The 23,617-nt window shown below is 37.8% G+C and overlaps 1 protein-coding gene across 1 annotated transcript in view; it reads right to left on the bottom strand.

Moving 5' to 3' along the window:
- Nucleotides 1-23,617, bottom strand: part of FAT3 (FAT atypical cadherin 3) — a 553,803-nt gene that overhangs the window by 40,058 nt on the left and 490,128 nt on the right. Inside the window, exon 13 of the mRNA XM_044668995.1 lies at nucleotides 3,884-4,273. Coding sequence (XP_044524930.1) covers nucleotides 3,884-4,273 — 390 coding nt within the window. The remainder of the gene's footprint in view (nucleotides 1-3,883; nucleotides 4,274-23,617) is intronic.

The raw sequence follows: 23,617 nt of genomic DNA, 5'->3' as shown, positions 1-23,617 counted from the left end.
TTAAAAAATTACAAACAACCAGGCAGAAATACAATCATCATTGTAAATGTTATTTTTGTTACGTCTGGCCAAAATAAGTGGATATTCAATAATCCATTTATTTAAGGTCCTCTGCAAGCACCCTGGAAACCTAAATAACAAATGTCAATCATTTTAGCTGTTCATCAACACTGACTCACCTTACAAATTTCGATGGAAGAATTAGTCATTTCAATAGATTTCTGGAGCTGAAACTGAGTTTCTCTTATTTGGAGAGCACACTAAAACTCTCTAGCAATCTTCACCCCACCTTGAGCAATCAAAGGTTAAAGAGTCAGGGATAGTTGTTTACTGATATGATATGATATGATATGATATTGAATCTCAGTCCTGCTACTTGTTTCTAACTATATGACTTGGGCGAATCACTTAGCCCTTTTATGTTTCAGTAAAATGAGGGGGTTGGACTGAGTGATATTTAAAATTTCTTCCTAGGCTTGGTCACTATGGTTCCTAAAGTTCAATTATAAAGCAGTGCAGAAATCAGTCCTATTTTAAAATGAAAGCCATAACTCTTCTCTGTAAATAAAGATGCTTCAGTTTTTGGTTCTCTAATTAAGTTTCCTTGATGATTATCCCACTTAGTGCTTTATTAAGTCTCCTGCCCTAACTGTCACATACCAAAATTTAAGCAATATTTAATCATTTTCTCATGGCATTTAAATATAATGGTCATTAGCCCAACGAGTTAAAATTAATGAATACCTAAACAAGTGAGGACCACTTCCCCTCATACACTTTAATTTTAAATAATGGGTTTAACTAAAAGAAGTGATTGCAGTGCAGAATCATTGCTGGTAGGAATGGTTCATCAGATCTCATACAGACCTTCTTCCTAGAGGAACTCTTTTCCCTCCATCTGCTGACCTGTCACAATTGACACATTTATTTGTGATAGAGAAAAGTATGTGTTTGTGTAGTGTGCACTGTGCAAATGAAGGTAGTAGGAGTCTGTACCACTCAGGTATAATACAGGCCCAGAGATGAGAGATCCTAAGTACTTCCTAACTGTGTGACTCTGGGCAGGTCATGTAACTCCAGTTTCCTAGTCCTTATTTCTCCTCTGCCTTGGAACCAATACTTACTATTGCTTTTAAGACAGAAGGTAAGAGTTTAAAAAACAATATATGGAACCTCTTGCAAATATTAAAGTGCTGTATGTGTTTATTGTTATTTTTTCAATTTATTTTTGCCATTTACATGTAGTAACAAATTTCCACTTAAATTTTCCAAAGATACATGATTTAAATTGTCTCCTTCTCCCTTCCTAGAGCTGGCAAGCAATTTAATCTGGGTTATACATGTACTATCATACAAAACATATATGTTTATTATTATGAACTATCATTATTTTGGCTTTTCATGAAAATAAAAGTTGTCTTCTGCACCGTTTCCAATGAAATGAGGATTCAAGGTTGGAAAAAATGATGTAATATGGTCTGCTGCTCCTGTTTATTTTTGGCATGGTTGTCATAGCAACATGTTTTTAGGCAAACTGAGTATTTCCTACAGGTGGATGGACACAGTCTCCAAATCTAATAATCTTCAGAAAACAGGGATAATGACAGAAAGAAATATTAAGAAATGAAAGGGTTCTTAGAGCTTGTCTGGTCTGATTTCCCTGTCCCATGCTAGAATTCCATTTATAATATCTAGGACAAGTGGTAATCTAGCTCCTACTTAAATACTTCTGGTGACAGAGAAATCATTACTCTCTAAGGCAGCCAGTTCTATGTTGAGCAGTGCTGCTTGTGAAGAAATTCTTCCTTGGATTAAGCCAACATCTATCTCTGCAATTTTCATTCATTACTCTTAATTCTACTTTTAAGAGGCAAAGAAGAGTAAGTGTAATCCCTGTTTCATAGGAAAGCTCTCTGAATTATAATAGAGAAGCCATCATGCTATCTCCTCAATCTTTTCTTCTCCACGCTAAACACCACCAGTTCCCTCAACCATTAGAAGACCTCTCAGCATTCTGGTTTTCCTTTTCTGAAAGTGCTCGAATATGTCAATGGTTCCTTTCAGAAAATGAGAGAATAGGACCCAGTGCTCCAGAGTCATTTGAGTAGCACTGAACAGAGCAGAGTTATCACTTCCAGAATTTTGGGGGTTTCTTCATTGTACAAGGATCTGCCATTTCATGTGAACCCTATTCTTTTTACTAATGCAGATCATGGCCTCTCTACAACTAAGAGATTGACCTTTAAGTTTTTGTAGTCTCCAAGTTCCTCCTCCTCCTAGCTGACATGGTGATGTTTTATTTTTGACCTGATAAATGATATCATTGGTAGAGAGAATTCCTGGTGAGGAACCTCCTCTCTTAGCTAGACTGGCCTCTGGATGATAGACATGTTGCTGGGTCTATCCTTGAGGTCCTTCCAGTTGTAAAGAAAAGACTCCTGGACTTCAGTAGTCTTACCAGATCTTATGCTCCATGTTCACTGCCTCTAATACCCAGTGTCTATATGCTTCTGAACATTACCATTTTATCACTGTTGCTGAAAGCCACATTCATTTTTTGGTGGTTGAATCATATTATGTATTGTTGACTTCTGTTGGCTCTATATCCTTGTCAAAGCGCCCCCTTTTTCAGAAGAAGTGATGTTAGGCTAGGCTTTCCCTATCCTACTCTTGGACTGTTGAAATATAAACATAAGATTTCACATTTCTTTAGTAATTTCACCTTTTGAGTTTTTGTGCTTCTTTCCCATCAACAGAGAACTTCCTGAAATTCTGATTCTGTCATTCAAACTACTCACTACCCTTCTCTCCAACCTGCTTTGTGTAAACTCTGAATTAGATGTGCCTGCCTTCCAGGGTCTCTGTCCAAGGTGCTGACAAAAATGCTGAACAGGATAGGGCTGAGGCCAGATGGGAAGAGTTCAGACTGGGCAAAGTATGTCTGTGTGTGTTGGGCAGTGATGCAAATTTTGCAAACTAAATAGAACTTCTGTGGACTTAATGGTTTATGAAAACTATTTGCAAGGGCTGGGTTAGGCCATATGGTTCTCCCTCCCTTCTTACTAAATGCTGTGGAATTGAGGAAGCATAAAATCAGTTGACAGATCACTCCTGTGGCTGGCTCATATTTTAATTGGAGATAATGACCAGTTTCCAATAGGAGAGCTGGAAGAGTAATAGCTTCTGCAGAGGCAATATGTCTGCTGAAAAGAGCACAAGGCTGGGGGCTAGAAGACCTGCTGCTTTTATTTCTGGGTTTCCACACTGAGTGCTTTCAGGGAAATCAATTAACCTCTCTGGTTTTCAATTGCCTTACCTGCGAAATGGGGGCAATAATGTTTGTCCAACCTCAAAGGGCTGCTGGGACAATGAAATAGAATAACAGATGCCAAAGTGCTTGGAGAATGTTGTAAAACACAAGGTGTGATTATGACAATTGTTCATTGGCTTCCTTTCTAAACCTGTTTTTTTTTTTTTTTTTTTTTTTGCTTCAGTCTTTATCTGGTGTGCTCTGCCATTAAACAGATCACTATGAGGAATACCCCAGGGTTTCTGGGACCTTTGTCTTTCCCTTTATACAACTATGCTGTAAATAATGTCATAAATTCATCCAGAGGCTGGAGAGAAATTATGATTATTAGTAGTAGCTTAATAGAAGCTTAGCGATTATTTAGAAGGAAACAGAACTTTGGAGAAGCCTGGAGAACCATGGAGTCCTTAGTCATGAGTATAACTATACAGGACAATTGGAAACCACCCAAAGTGGAGTGACAAGAACCAAAGAGCATGCATTTCCATTCATTTATAGCAACTTTTGGTGCCAGCTTATAGGGTTGACTGACAGAAGCTTAGCTTTGGGGCATTCGTTTGCTATTTTACTCACCTGTCTTTGGGTTAATTTTGAATTTCCCTCGTTCATTCCCAGACCGGATGAGATAAGTAATTTCAGCATTTGTGCCAATATCTTTGCTTGTGGCAAAAACGGCAAGAACTTCTGTGCCTAGGGATGTATCTTCTGGTACTGTAACAAGATAGTCCCTTCTTTCAAACACAGGGGGGTTGTCATTAATATCCAACACAGTAATGGTGACCGTAGCCAGGGAAGACAATGCCTTAAGGATGCTCTGGTCAGATGCCTTCACACTGATGTTATAGGATGACTGTAGCTCTCGATCCAGAGGCTGCTCCAAGATGATAATGCCTGATGAGCTGTCTACTGAAAAGTACCCTCCTGCTGAGTCTGCCAGAGAATAAACAACTTTTCTGTTGATGCCTAAGAAAACAGAAAAAAAAATCAGAGAAATGATGATTGTGGACAACATTCCATAATAAATATTCTTCCCACGACATCCTAATCCCTGACCACCTAATCTTGATTAGAATAGACAATTGACATCCTCCTTCACTCTGAAAAATGTTGACCATCCAGTCAAAGTATATCCATCTATGCTATGTTCTCTTTTAAATATCAAAAAAACCTTCCACAGTGATTTTTTTCCTCCTTCCTTATGGCTTCTTGGGAAGAATTTTGCTCCTTTTGCTCTAAACTTAACTCTTCTTCCTACATTAGGGATTTCAGCCATTTCCTAAGGCAAAATGCTTCTTCCCTTATCTTTTTTCTCTCTGGAATCTTCAGTCTGTCAGCCTGATCTTTTTTTAAAGACACCTTCAAGTGCATTAGGGTCTTTCCAGTCTTAAAACGAATGTAAAACTCCTACCCCTTCTCATTACTGTCATTCCTTTCCTTCTTTTCATAGCCAAATGCTTTCAGTTAGGGGCTGATAGTGATTGCAACCATTTAAAAAAACCCAAAACCTTTACTTTGTTTTTAGAATCAATACTAAGTATTGGTTCCAAGGCAGAAGAGCCATAAGGCTGGGAAAATGGGCTTAAGTGATTTGCCCAGGGTTATATAACTAGGAAGTGTCTGAGGTCATATTTGAACCCAGTACTCCCATCTCCAGGTTTGGCTCTCTGTCTACTGAGCCACCTAATTGACCCTAATGCTACTATTCTTAAAAATAACTCCTTAGCTTCCTACCTATGTCCCATGGCACAGTAAGGAGACAATCCCTTTGGAAATAGAGATATTAAGTTATTAGTCATCTGTTGTGAAATACAATGGTTATTTCACTCCTCCACAACTCTTCCTCCCCCCCAGTACTTTTCAACTTTTTGGCCATGCTTTTTCTTGAAAATCTCCTTTCTCCTGTGTTAATATATTCTTCTGGTTCTCAAACCTCCCTGATAATCCTCCTCTGTCTCTTACACTGGTCTTCTTTCTGCTCCCCAATTAAAAAGTTCCCAGAATCTTAGAAGTGGCCTCAGAGATCATCTGGTTCAATTCATAACTCTAAGAGGTATTGAGCAATTGGCTATCTTTCTATCTGGTCTTTTATTTTCCTACCACTCTAGGGATCCCTCCTTCAAAAGCTCAATTTTTTTTTTGTATTTGATGACTAACTTTGTTTTAATGATTTTCAATTCTACATTTCTGATCTTAATTCATCCCCTAATTCTACAGGCCTATAAATAAATTCTTGATGCCTGACTAAAAGACATCAACATTTCGCTCTGCAATTATCTCAAAATCAACATGCCTTAAACTACTTCCCTTCCTTTTCTTGTTCAGTCCTGTCTGCTTCTTTGTGGCCTTGTTTGGGTCATTTCTTGACAAAGATAATGGAGTGGTTTGCCATTTCCTTCTTCAACTCATTTTAAAGGTGAAGAAACAGAGGTAGGAGCCAAGATGGAGGAGCAACTAGGGCAGCAGCGCACCATTTCACCATGAAAATCCTCTCCAACCAAGAGTAAAATATCGCCACAAAATGAATACTGGAGTGAAAGAACCAACAGAGACAGAGGGAAACAACCTTAAAAAAAGAAAAACCCAAAAGGTAGGCAGAGACCATCTGGGGAACTGAGGTGAAGAGGAGAGTGGACCTAGCAGGAGACATAGCAGAGAGTGAAGAGCAAGTCAGGAGCAAATCCCAACCCCCTTCCCATGCCCTGCCCCCCACTTCCCCACACATCTGCTCTAACAGTTTCCAAACTAAGACCAAGCAAGCCAACTAACACCCCCTTGAAATTGCAAACCTGAGGAGAAGTCCGGAGAGTTCCAGCTCAAGGCAATCTAGGCTAAAGGGGGGCTGATCCATGTGGGTCCAGAGTGAAGTCAGGAATTCCAGGCTGGGCTTGGGGTAAGAACATAATCCACAGTTTGGGGTGAGGACACAGTTTTCAGAGGAAGCCTCCTTGGGATATTTTTGCTGAAAACTAAGGGTGGATGGAAAGGGCAATCAAGGGTGTGCCTGACTGAATCAAGAACACTTTGAGGCCAAAAACCATGAATCTAAGCCTGGGACTAGAATCTGATCAGCACCTGACCCAATCAAGTTCAGACTGAGATCAAAAGCTTACACCCAAGCCTGAGGAAAGTTTTTAAGCTATCAGCATCTCAAGGGTCAATTGAATCAGCAGGAGGAGGGGACTCTCAGAGCTCTCAGCCCTCAGACCATCTGGTAAGCTAGTAACAATGCAGAAAATAAGCCAAAAATAACATCAAGGAAGGACTGAAGTTTAAGAGGGCACCCCAAACTTCCCAGAAAACAGAGCCTACCTATAAATTAGATAGGAAAAATGGGCAAACAACCAAGAAAGCACCTAACTCTAAAGACTGTTTATGGAGACAAAGAGCAAGGTGCAGACACAGAGACACAGAAGGGGGACTGCAAAAGCAAAGGAAATATACTCAAATCCAAAATATGGATTGGACACAGATTCTGGAAGAGCTCAAAAAAGACTTTTATTAGAAGTAGAGGAAAAATGGAGAAGAGAAATGAAAGTGATGTAAGAAGATATGGGCCAATTGAAAAAGGCGAACCAAAAACTGAGAGGAAAACCAGGCCTTAAAAATCAGAATTGACCATCTAAAAACTAATGATTTCATGAGAAATCAAGAAACAATAAAGCAGAATCAAAGAAAAACATCAAATATCTTATTGAAAAAACAATTAATGTAGAAAACAGATCTAGGAGAGACAGTCTGAGAATTATTGTATTTCCTGAAAACCATGATGAAGAAAAAACCTATCATATTACAAGAAATTAAAATTGAAATTGAAAGAATTCATAGATAGCCTCCAGAAAGAAATCCTTAATTGACAACTTCCAGGAATATAATAGCCAAATTCAAGAGCTACCAAGCCAAGGAAAAAGTACTTCAAGTAGCCAGAAAGAAACCACTCAAATACCATAGAATTACAATCAGGATCACTCAGGACCTAGTGACTTCTACATTAAAGGATCAAAAGGTATGGAATATGATATTCAGAAAGGCAAAAAATTTGGGTTTATAATCCAGAGTTGCCTATCCCGCAAAACTGAGTATATTCCACTACTGGGTTTATACCCCAAAGAGATCATAAGGAAAAAGACTTGCACAAAAATATTTATACCCGCGCTCTTTCTGATGGCAAAAAATTGGAAAATGAGGGGATGCCCTTTAGCTGGGGAATGGCTGAATAAATTGTGGTATCTGTTGGTGATAGAATACTATTGTGCTCAAAGGAATAATGAACTGGAGGAATTCCATATGAACTGGAATCACCTCCAGGAATTGATGCAGACTGAAAGGAGCAGACCCAAGAAAATATACACAGAGACTGATACAGTGTGGCACAATCGAATGTAATGGACTTCTCTACTAGTAGCAATGCAATGATCCAGAACAATTCTGAGGGATTCATGAGAAAGAACGCCATCCACATTCAGAGGAAGAACTGTGGGAGTAGAAACACAGAAGAAAAACAATTGCTTGAAGACATGGGTTGATGGGAATATGATTGGGGATACTGACTCTAAACGATCACCCTAATGCAAATATCAATAATATGGAAATAGGTCTTGATCAGTGACACATGTAAAATCCAGTGGAATTGCTTGTCAGCTACTGGAGTGGGATGAGGGGAGGGGAGGGAAGGAAAACGAATCTTGTAACCATGGAAAAGTATTCTAAATTAATTAATTAAAAATTAAAAAACAACAACAACAACAACAACTGAGTATACTCTTTTAGGGGGAAAAATGGTTATTCAATAAGATAGAAGATTTCCAAGCATTCCTGAGGAATAAGTCAGACCTAAACAAAAAATATGAATGCCAAATATGAGACACAAGAGAAGCCCAAAACAGTAAAAAAGAAAGTGAAAATTTAAGGGACTAATTAAGGTAAAAATGTTTATATGTCTACATGGAAAGAGGATTTCTAACATTCTCAAAAATTACTCTCAGTAGTAGAGAAGATAGAAGGAATTTACTCAGAAAGTGGGTGGAAAAGTAAGCTGATTATAATATGACATATATAATGATATGATATATATGCATATGAATAACATGTAAAAGTCAATCAAAGGCTGAAAGAGGGTTGCACTGAGTGAAAAGGGAAGGGAGACATAGAATGGGGTAAATTATGTAACATATAGAGGTGAGAAAAATCAATACACAGAGGGGAGGATAAGGGTGGTGACAGGCAATGCTTAAACTTTACTCTTTGTGTAACTGGCTATGAGAGGGAAAAACGAATATACTCAGTGGGGCATAGAATTCTATCTTACCCTACAGAGAAGTACAAGGAGAAGAAGGCAAGGAAAGCAGTGGGTAATAGAAAGAAAGGAGGGGGATCTGGGTGGGGAGTGACAAAAAGCAAAATACTCATGAGAAGGAATAGAGTGAAAGGTAATAGAGCAGGATTTAAAGGGGATAATAAGATGGAGGGCAATACACAGTTAGAAATCATAATGCTTAATGTCAATGGGATGAACTCATCCATTAAATGGAAGAGGATAGCAGAGTGGATTAAAAACTAGAATCTTACTATATGTTGTTTACAAAAACACATTTGAGGTAGGGTGACACACACAGATTCAAGGTAAAAGGCTGGAGCAGAATATATTATGCATCATCTAAAGTACAAAAAGGAGGAGTAAGAAACTGAGGTAAACAGAGTTAAGTGAGTTGCCTAGGGCCATATAGCTAGTAAGTGTCTGAGGTCATATTTGATCTCAGGAAGATGAGTCTTCCTGACTTCAAGCCTGGAACTTTATCTACTATAACCCTGGCTCCACTTACCTTCCTATACCCTCATTATATTTTTCTCAGAATGGCTATTCTAGTTGTAGTTTCTTATTTCTGTCATTGATTTCCCTAGTCTCATCAACTTTCAGGCTCAAAACTTTTAACTTCTTTGCTCTGTGTACCTGGCCCCAAATCCATCAAGTCAATAAGTGTTTGTTTTTATCCCTTCAAAATATAATTAGTAAAAAATTGCAATAATTTCTGTTTTACTGCCTTCCAGATGCTTTTCTCTATCTGACAACCTGCTTGATGGGGTCAGATAATTCTTCCAGAAATTTGGTTTTCCCATGCCACTCTGTTTAGGATATTACAAGAAGGCTCTGCCCTTCATTTATTTATTTATTTTTGTCAAGTACAAACTCCTGAGTTTGGCATTAGAGATCCTTTATATTAAAGAAAAAGGTACTCCATAACTCTATTCTACTTAAGAGGTGGATGTAGTGTGTTGATAAGGGCAATGTATTTAAGAGTCACAGGACTGGGATTGGCTTTCAAATTCTGATTCTACTAATCTATGAGTCTCTTGGCAGAAAGGTGAGTTGATATAATGGAAAGAGCTTTCTCTTTGCAATGAGAGGACCTGGCTTAGAACTTTAGCTTTATCAATATTATCTATATAATCTTGGAGAAGTCAAGCCAATTCCTTCCTGGACATCAGTTTCCTCACTGATAAGTAAGAAGATTAATCTCTAAGATCCTTTGCTCCATTCTACTCCTAAATCTATGATCCTATAATGCGAAGAGCCTCTATAGAGGTTTTCAGATGATAAACCTTAGCAGCTATAAACACATAGAAATTGTGTCATGTTCAGTCATGCTGCCCTACAATAAAATTTTCTTGATGCCTATTCTTTGTGCAATCAGGTGGTTTAATGGATAGTTTTGTACCTGGAGCAAGAAAGTCTTAGAGAAAATCTGGCCTCAAATACTTATCAGCTATATGACTTTAAGCAAGTCACTCGATAATAGCTAGCATTTGTAGAACTTTTTAAAGTTTGCAAAGCATTTTACAAATGTCTCATTTTATCTTCACAGCAATTCCAGGAGGTAAGTGCTATTATCATCTTCATTTTACAGATGAGCAAACTGAGGTGAGCAGAAGCTAAGTGACCATCCAGCACCACTTTTATATATCTGATGCCAGGCATGTAATCAAATCTCCTAGATTCTAGGTTCAGAGCCCTATCAACTGAATTAACTAGCTACCTCTTAATTCTTGCCTATCTCAGTTTCCTCATTAGTAAAATGAGGATAATAATAGCACCTGCCTCCCAGGATTGTTCTTCCCTCCCCAAACCCTTATGGTCTGTCTTAGAGATCAATATTGATTTTAAGGTATAAGTTCAGTAAGGGCCAAGCAATGGAAATTAAGTCATTTGCCCAGGATCACACAGCTAGGAAGTACCTGAGGCCAGATATGAACCTAGAACCTCTTGTCCCAGAGTTGTTCTAAGGATAAAATGAAATATTTGTAAAGTGCTTTTCAAACCCTGTAATGCCATATAATATAAATGCTATTTATGGCTATATCCTGTCTAGCACTTCACCTCAACCATAAAAACAAAGGTCTTAACTAGATAATTTCTAAGTTACATTCTGGCCCAAATTTTTACAAAATTGCTTCTCTCTCTACACTAACTTTCTTTATATACAAAATAAGGATGAGTTAGACCAGTTCCTTCCTAGCAATAAAACTGTGATTCCATGAACTCACTATTAACTCATAAACTAAAATTTCAAAACCTGGTTCGTTCATGTATCTATCCTGTTCTCATTCCTATATTTAGTACAAACCTCCAACTCAGTCACCGACAAAAAAAAAAGACTTTAAAAAGTATTATTTTCACATCTAAAATCTTTTCATCAACTGACATTTATAGATATTGATATTATCAGTATTTTATAGTTTACAAATTACTTTAGAGATATTGTGTAGTTGATTCTTCACAGCAATATGTACCAGAACAGAAAACAAATTGGATTTGGAATCAGATGACGAGGTGTCAAATACTCGCCTTGCCATTCATTACCTTTTTTGTGTGATTATGGGTAAATCACTTAACCTCTTTTTCCTTACCTAGAAAGCCAGGAGGTAGAACCAGAAGATATCTAAGGTTCTTTGGTCCCCTTCAAACGCTCAGGCTATTATCCTATGATGATAAGAACCTGTAAGGAAGCCATCCAGCCTTGAGCACATGAGTTTCCAATGGTATAGACCTTGGAAGGGTTGTATCATGTTGAGTCAAACTTCTAGAGAGGCACAGACTGTGTTATGGGTTTATTCTGTCTAGCACTTATGTCATCAAGGGGACGGAAATGCTCAGTGGTAACAAAAACATAACATTTCATCTCCCCAAAGTGCATTTTTCTGATAGCAAAAATTCCCAGCAAATCAATAAAATAATGTATCTTGGAGAGGATGACATAAATTCCATTAAGTTACTTTATCCAAAAGGTCAACTTATAAAGAGCTCACTTTTGGTTTAGTTCCAGACAGTTGAGTTTTGCCTCGGTTCTATCATTTTTTCCCTTTTCTTTTTCAAAAGCAACATGTGATCATAAATGTCAACCTCTATTTTGACCAGTAAAGGGATAAGAGATCAGTAATGGGAAGAAGCAGAGATGGGAGCAGTGAGGGGGTGGTATCTTATTAGAACACAGGGCTGCTTTCAGACTGGCTACATGCTTCAGTTCTTGGCTATAAATTACTGGGGCAAGTATACAGTGTATTACTAAGGAAGTCAAGCATGCAATTGAGAAACAATAACTTAGATGGGTATTAAAACTCCCTGGGTGTCCTGAGGGCCAACTTGACTGATTTGATGGTCTCAGAGCACCTTTCAAAGTAGCAAAAATGCATTTATGGAAACAGATTAGCAACTGACACGAATGTACCTCACTGACTTTAAAATCACACACAGTCTCTACAGGCATGACTTTCACCCCATAGCATATGGAATGCTGCTATTTCTAACAACAACACAAAACACAAAATTCATACAATGGCCTTTCATTTTGAGGCTGCAGCATCTGTTGGTAAACTATTAAACCCATTTCATTGATGCATAAACACTTACACTTATTCAATGCCATTCATCTCTTTGGGTAGTAATATTAACAACAAAGGGCTGCTAGAGGAGAGTGCTGAGCGTGGAGCCAGGAAAACACAAGTTCAAATCTGAACAGAGACACTAGCTGGGTGACCCTGGGCAAATCTCCGAACCCTCTTTGCCTCAGTTTCCTCATCTAGAAAATGACCTGGAGAAGGAAACGGCAAACCACTCCAGTATTTTTGCCAAGAAGACCCCAAATGATGTCATGTAGATGCAACAATATTGAAGCGATTGAACCAAAGATCAGATTCCTTGAGAATTCCTGAGAGAATTTTTACTAAAAACAAATAGACAAACAGAAAAAAAAAAACTCTATTCCCAACACTTGTCCAGCATTTTAGAAAGGAATGAATTCTTATTTGCAGCTCTGGAAGGCAGGGTTAGGCCAGCAGCTGTGGAGGAGGTGATATAGAAGTTAGATCTGCATGGTGAATCTGTCTATAAATAATAAGGCCTAAAGGGAAAGTGCTTTTATGGCTGCCTGCTCTTGCCTTCATCAAGACCACTACTGAAATCTAATTAAAAATATCTGATGTGTTCTACCATGCCTGATTCTTTAATTGTCTTCTGATGTCCTTGGAACTCTGACCTAGATGTGGGCTTTACCAGGCAGAAGCCACTTTCTCCACATCTGTCAGTTTCAGTGGGTGTACCCCAAGAGTGGGATCATAGGACTTAGGAGGCTGCCATTGTTCAAACAGGACCCATCCCCCCAAGGCAGATTCTGTTCATCTAAAGTGGCAAGAGCAGGTGTTCCCTCACCCCTTACTATGGTAGAAAAAATACAAATAATTCACTGATCCGACACTCTTTCTCTCTCGCCGTCACTCATTCTTTTTTTTCCTTTCTCAGTCTCTGCCTCTCCTCTTTCTTACTGTCTATCTCTCTGCTTTCCTCTCCATCTTACTCTTTATTTTCTGTCTCTTTTCCTGTTTTTCTCTCTCTTTAGCTCACTCTTTTTTCTCCTTATCTCTCTGTCCTCTTTCCTCCCTTACTCATTCACTGTCTCTTTGTCTGTCTCACTTTCTCTCTTCTCTTTCTTTTCCTGTCTCTAGTCTCTCTCTTCCTTTCTCACTTTTTTCTCTCTATTGCTCTCTTGTCCCTTTCTGTCTCTCATGTCTCTATCTCTGTCTTTGTCTTTTTTTCTGTCTCACTCTGTCTTACGCTCTCTTTTCAGTCTCTCTCTTTTTTGTCTCCATTCTCTCTTCCTCCCTCCCTCTCCTCCCTTGCTTTTTCTCTCTTATCTCCCCCTTTCATCCTCTTCCCTCCATCTCTCTCTCTCTCTCTCTCTCTCTCTCTCTCTCTCTCTCTCTCTCTCTCTCTCTTCCTTCTTCCCTCCCTCCCCAGCCCCTCACTTTCTCCATCCATCCATATCCCCAAGTCTTATGACATTTATTTTCCTTCTGACATGTTCAAACATTTACTCACTCTAGGGGAGGATCATTCAGACTGATAGGAAGGCAACACCAAGAAAAGAAAAAATTATGAAATGGTATGACTGATGACTGCTAGCTTTCAAGAAATGAAATATTATTAGCATATTTATTTTCCCAAAAGTTCAATTTTTTAAAGATGATTTAAATAAACATTTGGTAATTTTAGAGAAGTTAAACAATCATTAGTAATAGAACAAATCTAATCATTCTTTCATAGGACAGGACTTCAAATAATTAAAAAGCAATTATGATCTTCTCTTTCTAAGACTTCTTTTCTCTAGGTAGGTAGTATAGTAGATAGAAAGCCAGGCCCAGAGTCAGGAAGACTGGAACTCAAATCTGTCCTCAGACACTTACTAATTGGGTGATTCTACCATTTTAGCTTAATTGAATAAGGCCAGTTACTTAGCTTCTTATACTGTTCTTAAATTCCAGGAGATTAGAGGATTGTGGCTTTTGCCTCAGTTTCCTCATTTGTAAAATGGGGATAATATATAGCATTGACCTCTCAGGTGAGGGTTGTTGTGAGGATAAATAATAAATACAAACAAATTTATACGAATAATTGGAAAGAGCTTAGCATAGTTCCTGACACATAAGTGCTATATAAATATTAATATACAAATACATGGTAATATAGATATTTATACACATATACACATACTATTATAGTTCAATTTATACAGCATTTCATAGGTACAAAGGAATGCTCCAATCCTTTTTTTTTCTCCTATTCTCATGACTAAAGGAAAAATGGCATAAGGGAAGAATCCATAGATCTAGAATTTGAGTTGCTACCAGTGTATTCTTTCTGTTCAAGTTTCCCCTTCTCCCAGTCACTGAATAGATTATATATTTTGTGTGAATCTTGTATTTACTTACATGTGAATATGTAGTATTCCTCTATTATGATGTTAGCTCCTTGACAGTGGGCACCATTTCATTTTTGCATTCCCAGTTTCTGGCATACAGTAGGTGCTTAATAAATGTGTGCTTTTTTGGTAAGGAACTTTTGTTGGAAGCCATTGAGAGAAACAGAGTCTCTAATAGATATTTTTATCTGGACCCCATCAAAAGATCAACGCAGACTGGCAAGGCTGTGAGTTTTGACCTTTCTGCCTTGCAAGTCAGGATGCAGACAGGAGGGGTTATCTAAGATAAAAAATCTGAACTCTCTTTGATTCCTTTTATTATCCACACTTTTTCTTATTAGAAAGCATTATAATCTAATTTTCTAGGAAAGCTTTAAGTTCTTAGTAAACCAGCAGTTGAGGAGTTAACAATTTTTTCTAAGCCAAAAAGAGAAGAAATCAGTAGAAGCTGGATTGGCCTTGTAACTATTTCTAGACAGCCAAGGTCAAAGTAGGCAGAGTCAGACACTCTTCATATTCAGCTAGGTACTTTCCACCGTACACCCCACACAATATTAAAGGCTCATTTCTGACCTTGGACATTGCCTCATACGGCACGATCTTCATGAGAAAATTCTTTGTAAAACCATATACTAATCATGATGTAATTCTGTAACCTTGGCATGTTTGTGCAGCTGTGAAACTTCATTGTGCTTTGTGTTATAAAATAAATCTCAAGTTCATTGCCGGTCGGAGGAGCAGCCATGAGTTGACAGACAGACAGTCCCCAGTTTCATTCTTTCTCACCGAAACCGTCCACTTATCAGATTCCTGGAGCTGTTGGATAGCTTTCAGCAAACTTTAATTCCTTCGGCCTCAATTTACTCAGCTGTAAAGTGAGGAGATTGGACTAGATTGATTTTAAGCACTCTCCAACCTCTAAAATTCCTGGGATGCCTACCATCATGGGGTAGGTTAAGGGAATGTCATTATCTCCATTTTACAGATGGTGAAACTGATGCTTAGGGCAGTGAAATAATCTGTCCAAGGTCAAACATTAGTAGAGACCGAACTGAAACTCAGGTCTCTTAACATTACATCCAAAGATTTTTCACTGTAGAACAAGTCAGAAATGAACTCTTCAGTTAACTGTGAAAGAATGCAAAGGGCATTTGATTTGGAGTCAGGCTTTAGGATTGAATTCTGGCCCTGTTACTTGTTATGTGACCTTGGGTAAGTTATTTACTTTTCCGGGCCTCAGTTTCCCCTGAAGACCCTCCTAAATCCAAGTCTATGATTCTTTGGATACATCCTCTTTGGACATGATTTGGGCTTGTTCTTACTTTTGTGAAATGAATGTGTTTCATGGAACCAGAATGGAAACTTTCCACCACATGGCCTATGGCAAATGCCATTTGTCAAACCATCAGTCCTTTGTTCTGTTCTGAGGTGAAGCAATGTAACAAGCTGCTAATTGGTTTAATGCGTCTACCCTATGTCACAATTTGTTTTATCAAGGTGTAATATTAATCCATCATTTTGTGTCTTTAAAAAAAGCATGTAATTCTCCTCTGCCATTTTAGCTTAATTGAATGAGGCCAGAGTCACTTAGCTTCTCACACTGCACTGAAATTTCAGGATATTAGAGAATTGTGGCTTTCACTGAGTGAAATTTTCAGCATGTTAACTGCTGCAAATGGAGGAAGGAAACCCCAGAGGACTAAAATTATATAAAAGGGGCAAGATTAAACTCCTTGTATGCTTAGAGAAATAACTAATAGGTAGTTCATGAAGGAGGCCGGGAGAGACTATGCAAAAAATTTCCTGATATTCTATTTGTTATATATTGGAATGGATTGCCAGGAGTGACTGTGGATTCTGTCTCTAGAAGTCTTTACATACAGGCTAACTCTGTTATCTGGGAGCCTTGGTATGACCAGGGGCCAGGGAACTGTCTTCTTTGGTTCTGGAGAAAGTACTTTGAAATTAAGAAGGGTGAGACTAAAGTTTTAGTGTTTGCAAATAGGAGAGAGGCTGTGTTGTAGGAAGCAAGCACATGGGACCTGGAGTCAGGAGCTGGTTGCTAGTTCTAGTCCTGGCTCTACCCCTTCTTGTTCTCTGACTTTAGGAAACTCATTTATCTTCTCAAGGTTGCAACATCCCATCTTTATTATAAAGTAAGGGAGTCTAAGGAATCGATGTCTAAGAATGTAGTGAACGGGAGAGTTTCTGTGAAGTTGAAGATGGATGAATGTCCAAATTTCAAAAAGAGGGTCAATTCTTCCATTTATAGGCAAGTGAGTGTTTCTTTTGTTTCTAGTAAAAATCTATTATTGTATTATTAAATAAATGGTTTGTGAGCTCTTAGAAATGGAACTAAAGGGCTAAACTGAAGCGGGGGTAGGAGACATTCCAGAGCTGGGTTTGTGGATACACAGTAATAGGAGTTACAAAGGCAATGAAGGAGCCTACATGGTGGACCCTAGAAGCTAAAGAGGGCCATGGTTTCATTGCTACAAGAGTGCACTGTATTATAATACATACAATCATGTTGCAGCATGTACTTTTTTTATTTTATTTTTTAAAACCCGTACCTTCTTCTGCCCTACTATCAATTCTGAGACAGAAGAGGGGCAAGGGTTAGGTAATTGGGGTTAAGTGATTTGACCAGGGTTACCCAGCTAGGAAGAATCTGAGACCAGATTTGAACCCACATCTGCCGGAAGCTCTATTCATTTTGCTATATAGCTGCCTCCTGGAGCACGTGCTTTTGGTAGAAACTCTTTGCTAAGAGTAGCAGATCAATTCAACATTGCTCCAGTTTCAGACAATCGTCCAAACCAAGTCACTAGACGCAGCTGCGAGAATGATTTAAGAAGGAAATGCAATGTGAACCGTGAAGTGTGAGAGGAAAATAAAGGTGTTCTCTCTGGAAAGGACAGAATTTCAGGTGCTGCTAGTGGCATAAGACCTCAGAAATGTGAGTATAAAAGAAAGTTTTGTAGCACAGACTATGTAATGCATAATTACCTGAGGACCAGCCTATGTTCTGAAAGGCTCCTCACCCAAAGGCTAAACACCAGTCAATCAACCGATCAAGAAGCATTTATACTATACCTACTATATGAAAGCAAGTTCTGTGAATAAAAACCCTAACATTCTGGGTCTTCATAGACTTGCAATCTATAGGGAAGGCAACATGTACACACATAAAATATTTTTAAGGCAGAAAATATTTTTAAACACAGTAACATTTGAAACCATCTACTCCTGAATGGAAAAATTATAATCCTCCCTGGTGAAGGATTTATCCACAGCAATCTCAGAACTTTTGAAGCACTAAAGTATTCTTAGTGAACCAAACTTATTACATTTGGTTACCTTAAATCAGTGATGGGCAAACTATGGCTCACAGGCCAAATGTGGCCCCCTGAAATGTTCTATCCGCTCCGTGGATAGAACAATGAGTAGGATACAATACAATGAAACTTCGAAAGAGTTGCCTTACAAACAGACTGACAGATGAGCATTTCCTTTCCTTTGGCCCCCTCTTTAAAAAGTTTGCCCATCACTGCCTTAAATGATTATACCTTCATTATTGCTGCTTTTGAAATTTAGCTAAAATGGACCTGGAACAACAGAAAAAAATTTATATTTGTTTGAATCCTTCAGAAAATAAGTAATTTCCATCTGAATGGAGCAGCAAGTTCCTCCACTGTTTACACATAATTGTGTTACCATAGGAAGGAATGATACTCACTAAGGATGCATTATTGATAAGTTATATGGAACTTGTCAAATACACTAATTTTATTCTTAGACAATGTGAAAACTTTTGAAGATGAGTACTTGAAATTCTGTGACAGAGTCAGGGGAACCATAAAAATAGTTGTGGAAAGAGTGATAGTCATGTATTTAGGAGGATAGCTTTATATCTGATTTTCTTTGAAGGAACAACTGAAAATCTCTAATTCTTCTGAAAATCCATCTTTTTTCTACCATGTAAGTGTTTGGTCATATATGTTATCTTAGTGCATAAGCCATTCTCCTCCACTTTTTGTTCTGCCATATTACAACCTTAAAAGAATCTTGTTATAGAAGGGGAATTTTGTGCAATTCAAGGTGTCCCTTGATATGTGAACTGATTCTTTCTAACTGGCAAGGCTGGCACTAAAGTATTGGAACTCAGTAACTACATTTCTGGATAAGTAAAATTTGGAGTCCTTTGACAGCATCTTGTGCATCTTATCAATTGAGATTCTGCTTCTGTTTCCAAGACTTCTGGGATAGGTAAAATACCAGATGACAGAGTCGGTATCTCAAAAGGTTGTGAAAGGATAGAATAAATGAATGATAGTCTGATATCTGACAGCCAAAAAAGCTAATGTAATCTTGGATAGAATTAAGAGAAGCAATGTTTCCAGGAATGTGGAGGTGACAGTCCTGCTGTCCCACATTAAGAGCAGCATGTTCAGGGGGAGCTATGCTGCTCAAAGCATAGAGAGCCAGGCCTGGAGATGGGAGGTCCTGGGTTCAAATTTGACCTCAGATATTTTCTAGCTGTGTGATTCTGGGTGACTCACTTAATCCCATTTGCTTAGCTCTTAATGTTCTTCTGCCTTAGAATCAACAATTAGTGTTTATCCTAAGACTGGAGGTATGGATTTTTTAAAAAGTGGAATGGACTGCTTTGGAAAGTAGGAGGTCAAGGCCTGGATGATTACTTTATTATGAATATGTTGTAGAAAAGTTTTTTTTTAAAAAATATAGGTATTTTTCCTTACAACTCTGACATTTTATGAGTGTGGGGATTTTCTTCTATTTCTTGAACTATGATATTAAGATTCTTTTTTTCATTGTGTTCTGGCGGGGGGATGATTCTCAGATCTTTTTGCTGAGTTTTGTCTAAGGTTAGTTCTTTCTGCTTGTAAAGTCATCAAGGTTTTTTCTAATTTTGCTGCTTTTTCTTTTACATTACTCTGAGAGTCATGCTTCCTTCTGTATTTTTTAAGCAAATGGTCTACTGATATATCAAGGGCACCCATGATAAAGGTATTAGAAAGTGATAGGTTTTTGCAAGCAGTGGTTCCATGACAGATTACATCTTTATAATAATACAATTAACTGAAAGGCATAGAGATAATAAGATTTCACTGTGTTTATTGTTTATTGACAATAAAAAGTGCCTGATTTGGCAGATTCAAATGCTACTTCTTAAAGGCTATTTTCTAAAAAATAGAAACTCTGTCTTCCATAAATATGTCAGAATTCTATAAGATCCTGTAAAGAGATGACAACAGAGGGAGGAAAAATAGTGCAATATAAAGAACCCTGAATTTGAGGTCAGAAGACCTGGGTTTGAAATCTAGCCCTGCCACTTACTATCTATATGTCCTTGGACAATTTACTTAAAGCTGTCTGGACTAAGGGATTCAAAAGCTTCCTTTCATTCTTAAAACCATAATCATATCAATGAACCAATCAGCAAGCATTCTTTAAGCATGTGCTAGGTATTGTGATGGGCAAAAAAGACAAAAATGAGACTCCAGGAGTCTACACTTTCTTAGGAATATAATGTGCACATTTACAGGTCTATATGGAATAAATGCAAAGAAATTTAATGCAAAGTAATTAGAGAGCAAAAGCTCTAATAGCAGTGGAATCAAGAATAACTCTATGTAGAAAATCATCTTGGGGGAAGCCACAGATTCTAGGAGGTGGAGGTGAGGATGGAATTCATTCTAATGTGTACAGTATAATGTAATCAGTGCTAGTGCAGAAAGATGGGAGACGGGAATGCTCTGTGTGAGAAACTGAAAGAACAGTTTGGCAGGACCATAGAGTATAGTAATGGGAGAAAAGTATAAGAAATGAGACTGCCAAGATAGGCTGGCACCAAATTCTGAAGGGCTTTAAGGACAAACACAGAAGTTTATTATATTTGAATCTATAGGCAATTAGGAGCTCTTTTAGTTTATTGCAATGGAACCTGACGTGGTCAGAATTACCCTTAGGAAAAATAATTTCAATAGCTATGGATTGGAATGGAAGAGACTTGAAGGAAACCAGTTAAGATGCTATTGTATTAGTTAAGGAAAGAGGTGATGCAGGCTTGAACAAAGGCCACAGTTGGGTTAGTGGAGAGAAGGGGCCAGATGTGAGAGATATAGTGGGAGTACAAATGGCAAACTCTGGCAATAGATAGGTTCTGCTGGTGAGGGAGATTGAGGAGTAGAAAATGACACTGAGATAACAAACCTAAGAATCTGGAAGAATGGTGGTGCCACAACAAAAATAGGGAAGTTTGATATAGGGGGAATTGGTCTGTGGGGAAAGGTCAGTGCTGCTTTTGATATATAGAGTTTAAGATGTTTCAATCAGTTTGAAATGGTTAATGGGCAAACAGTGATTTATCACATGAATTCAGGGGAAAGAATGAGCTTTTATCTGATGATCTGATTTTTAACATTGCAAGGAGATATATGTTCACTGAAGACACTTGTCACTAATCATGGAAGATCATAAAACCATGAACTTAGAGCTGGAAGGAACCTCAGAGATCATCTCATCCAGCACTGACTCATGAAGGAGGAAACTGAGGTCCAGTAAGTCTAAGCACCAATGTCCAAGGTCATATAGGTAGTATATGACAGACACAGGATTTGATCTTGGGGATTTTATGACCAAGTTCAATGCTCTTTTAGAAGCTTCAGTACAAATTTTAAGTTGATGGTTGACTCCTCCAGATGTTTATGTTAGAGGTAACATCATACTTGAACACTGCAGAGTCTCTTAAATAAAAAACATCTCAAATTGAGAGTTTTTTCCTGTCTACATAAGAAAAACCAAGAGGGTGAAGAATGCCTACAGTGCAGTTTATGGTTCGTGTAAATAGAAAGAAATTATACGAGGGGAATGACACTGAGTTGTACAGTAAAAAAGTGAGCCCAATTTGCCCTTGGAAAAATTGAAAGTTCTTTTAGTGATTTCGTGCCTCTTCCTAAACCAAAGACTCAACTTTTTTTCTTTTCTTTTTTCTTTTTAGCACAAATATTCTTGGTGCTGTTGTATAGCTATCAGCATGGGGACATTAAAGATTCTGAAGAGGAGTTGTGGATTAACAAAAGGGCAATGGAGAAACATATAGTGGATGTACGTAGCTGGAACATATGGAAAACCAAGAAAGTAGATAGTGCAAGCAAGAGTCAGAAATTTCATATTAAAACCAAACTATATGCATAGAAAAAAGATAGGTTGGCAAGGATGAGGGTCAAAGAACCAATGGATAGCTGGTGGTTTCACTGAATCCACATGAAATCAAAAGAATGTGAAGAAGGCCTCAGCATGTACTACTTGGTAGTAAATTTATGAGAGAACATAGAGAAATTTCTCCAGATGGGCTATGATTTACATTGCCTAACCTGACCTGATCATGGATCTAATGGATTGTTAGGATCATGGTTGCAACTTTTTTTGTCTTTTATATATGCCTTTCTCTTTTCAAGTTTATTGCCTTATTAGGATTTCAACCATCTGTTCTAAATGTCAAATCTCTCATTTGCCTTTTCTAATTCTTCTTTAAGTACTGTAATTTTCTTCCTTATATCATTCTTTATTTTCTATATTTGTTTTTTGAGCTTCAAAATTACCCTTCTGGTTTTTGTGATTGTTTTTATTTTCACTTCTGGGGATCTAGAGATTGTTCTTCTATTATTACTCCTTTCTCCAGTTTTCCTTTTTACTCAAAATATTAATTTTCAAGGACCTATTTTGTGCATTTATCTCTTTACTTTTTATGTTTAATTTTCCTTGAGGTTTTCTTTATGAGCATTGTTTACCTTGCATTCATTTTATTATGATTTCTATACTTTATTTGGTGCCCCCCCTTTTTTTTGCTTAGAGGCAATGGATTTATACACAACTATTCATTTAGCCATCTCACCAGAAGTCTTGCCATCTTATTTCAGAGATTAAACATACATGACCAAAGCAAATTTCAGAGATAAAGCAAGTAGGTGAGAATGGGAACCAAGTTATCTACTGAAGTGTTAAGGGACTTGTGAGAAAACAGTCTCAATGAATTAGAGAGGATCTGGAAAGAAAGCAGAACCAATGTAAAGTCAGAGTTTTCAACATTTTAAAAGATTCACAGAAAGAACAATTCTTTCACCTAACACTAAGTCCAAAGAATAGTTAAATTTTCCATCAATTTCTCACACTAGTTTACAATTAGTTTACAATGGGAACACCATCTGAAAGAGTTTTAAGCAACAATGCTTAGAAATCACTCCTCAGTATCCTCTGCTTTTTCAGATTTCCAGGTCTTAAGGTACAATCCATTCTTTTTAAAAATCTGTGCCTATGCAGTCACTCCCTTTCTTTGGGAAAACATTTTTGATGATGCTCTTCATTGTGAAGAGTTTTCAAGAAAAAAATGTTTACAACTTATTTTTAAAGTACTAGGAGAAAACCAAAAGGTCTAAACATTTGTTAGTATTTTCTGCAGGAGATAACTAAAGTCACATTGCATCAATAACAAAAATACTGCGACTGACCTTTTCCCCTCACATTTATAAATGCCTGAAGCAGATATGAAATAAAACAGAGAGTTGCCATGAGGAGGTTCAGGAAATTAGCAATTACTTTTAAAGTTGGCAATTACTTTTAAATAGTCTCTCTAATTACTTCTTTCAGAGTGCCTTTTAAAAAGTTTTTCATGGGGTGATGACTAAAGCTGCCAAGTTCCAGGCAGAGCACCAATGTAGAGGCCATCAGACTTTACTTAAGGCCAATAAGAGGTAGAAGGAAGTGGAGCTAACAAAATCAGAGTGGGTTACTCTGATTCTGATGTTAGTCTCTGCTCAACACCCCCAACCAGTTTTGCCCAGCACGCCTGCTTTGTAGAGACAAAGAATTTTTTCTGAAGTGAATGAATGCAGTTGCTATTGATGAACAGAATGGCATCTAAGCTGGTCTATAAAGATACCACCTGACATGCTCCATAGTTATTGGTGTTCTGAACCTTTTTTTTGCAGAACTTAGACCCTACCTTTGTCCCGTTATTCTGGAATGAGAAAAGTGG

This window comes from Gracilinanus agilis, chromosome 3 (genome assembly GCF_016433145.1).
Source record: "Gracilinanus agilis isolate LMUSP501 chromosome 3, AgileGrace, whole genome shotgun sequence".
NCBI classification, from domain to species: domain Eukaryota; kingdom Metazoa; phylum Chordata; class Mammalia; order Didelphimorphia; family Didelphidae; genus Gracilinanus; species Gracilinanus agilis.
This window is presented reverse-complemented; position numbering and strand designations above follow the sequence as displayed.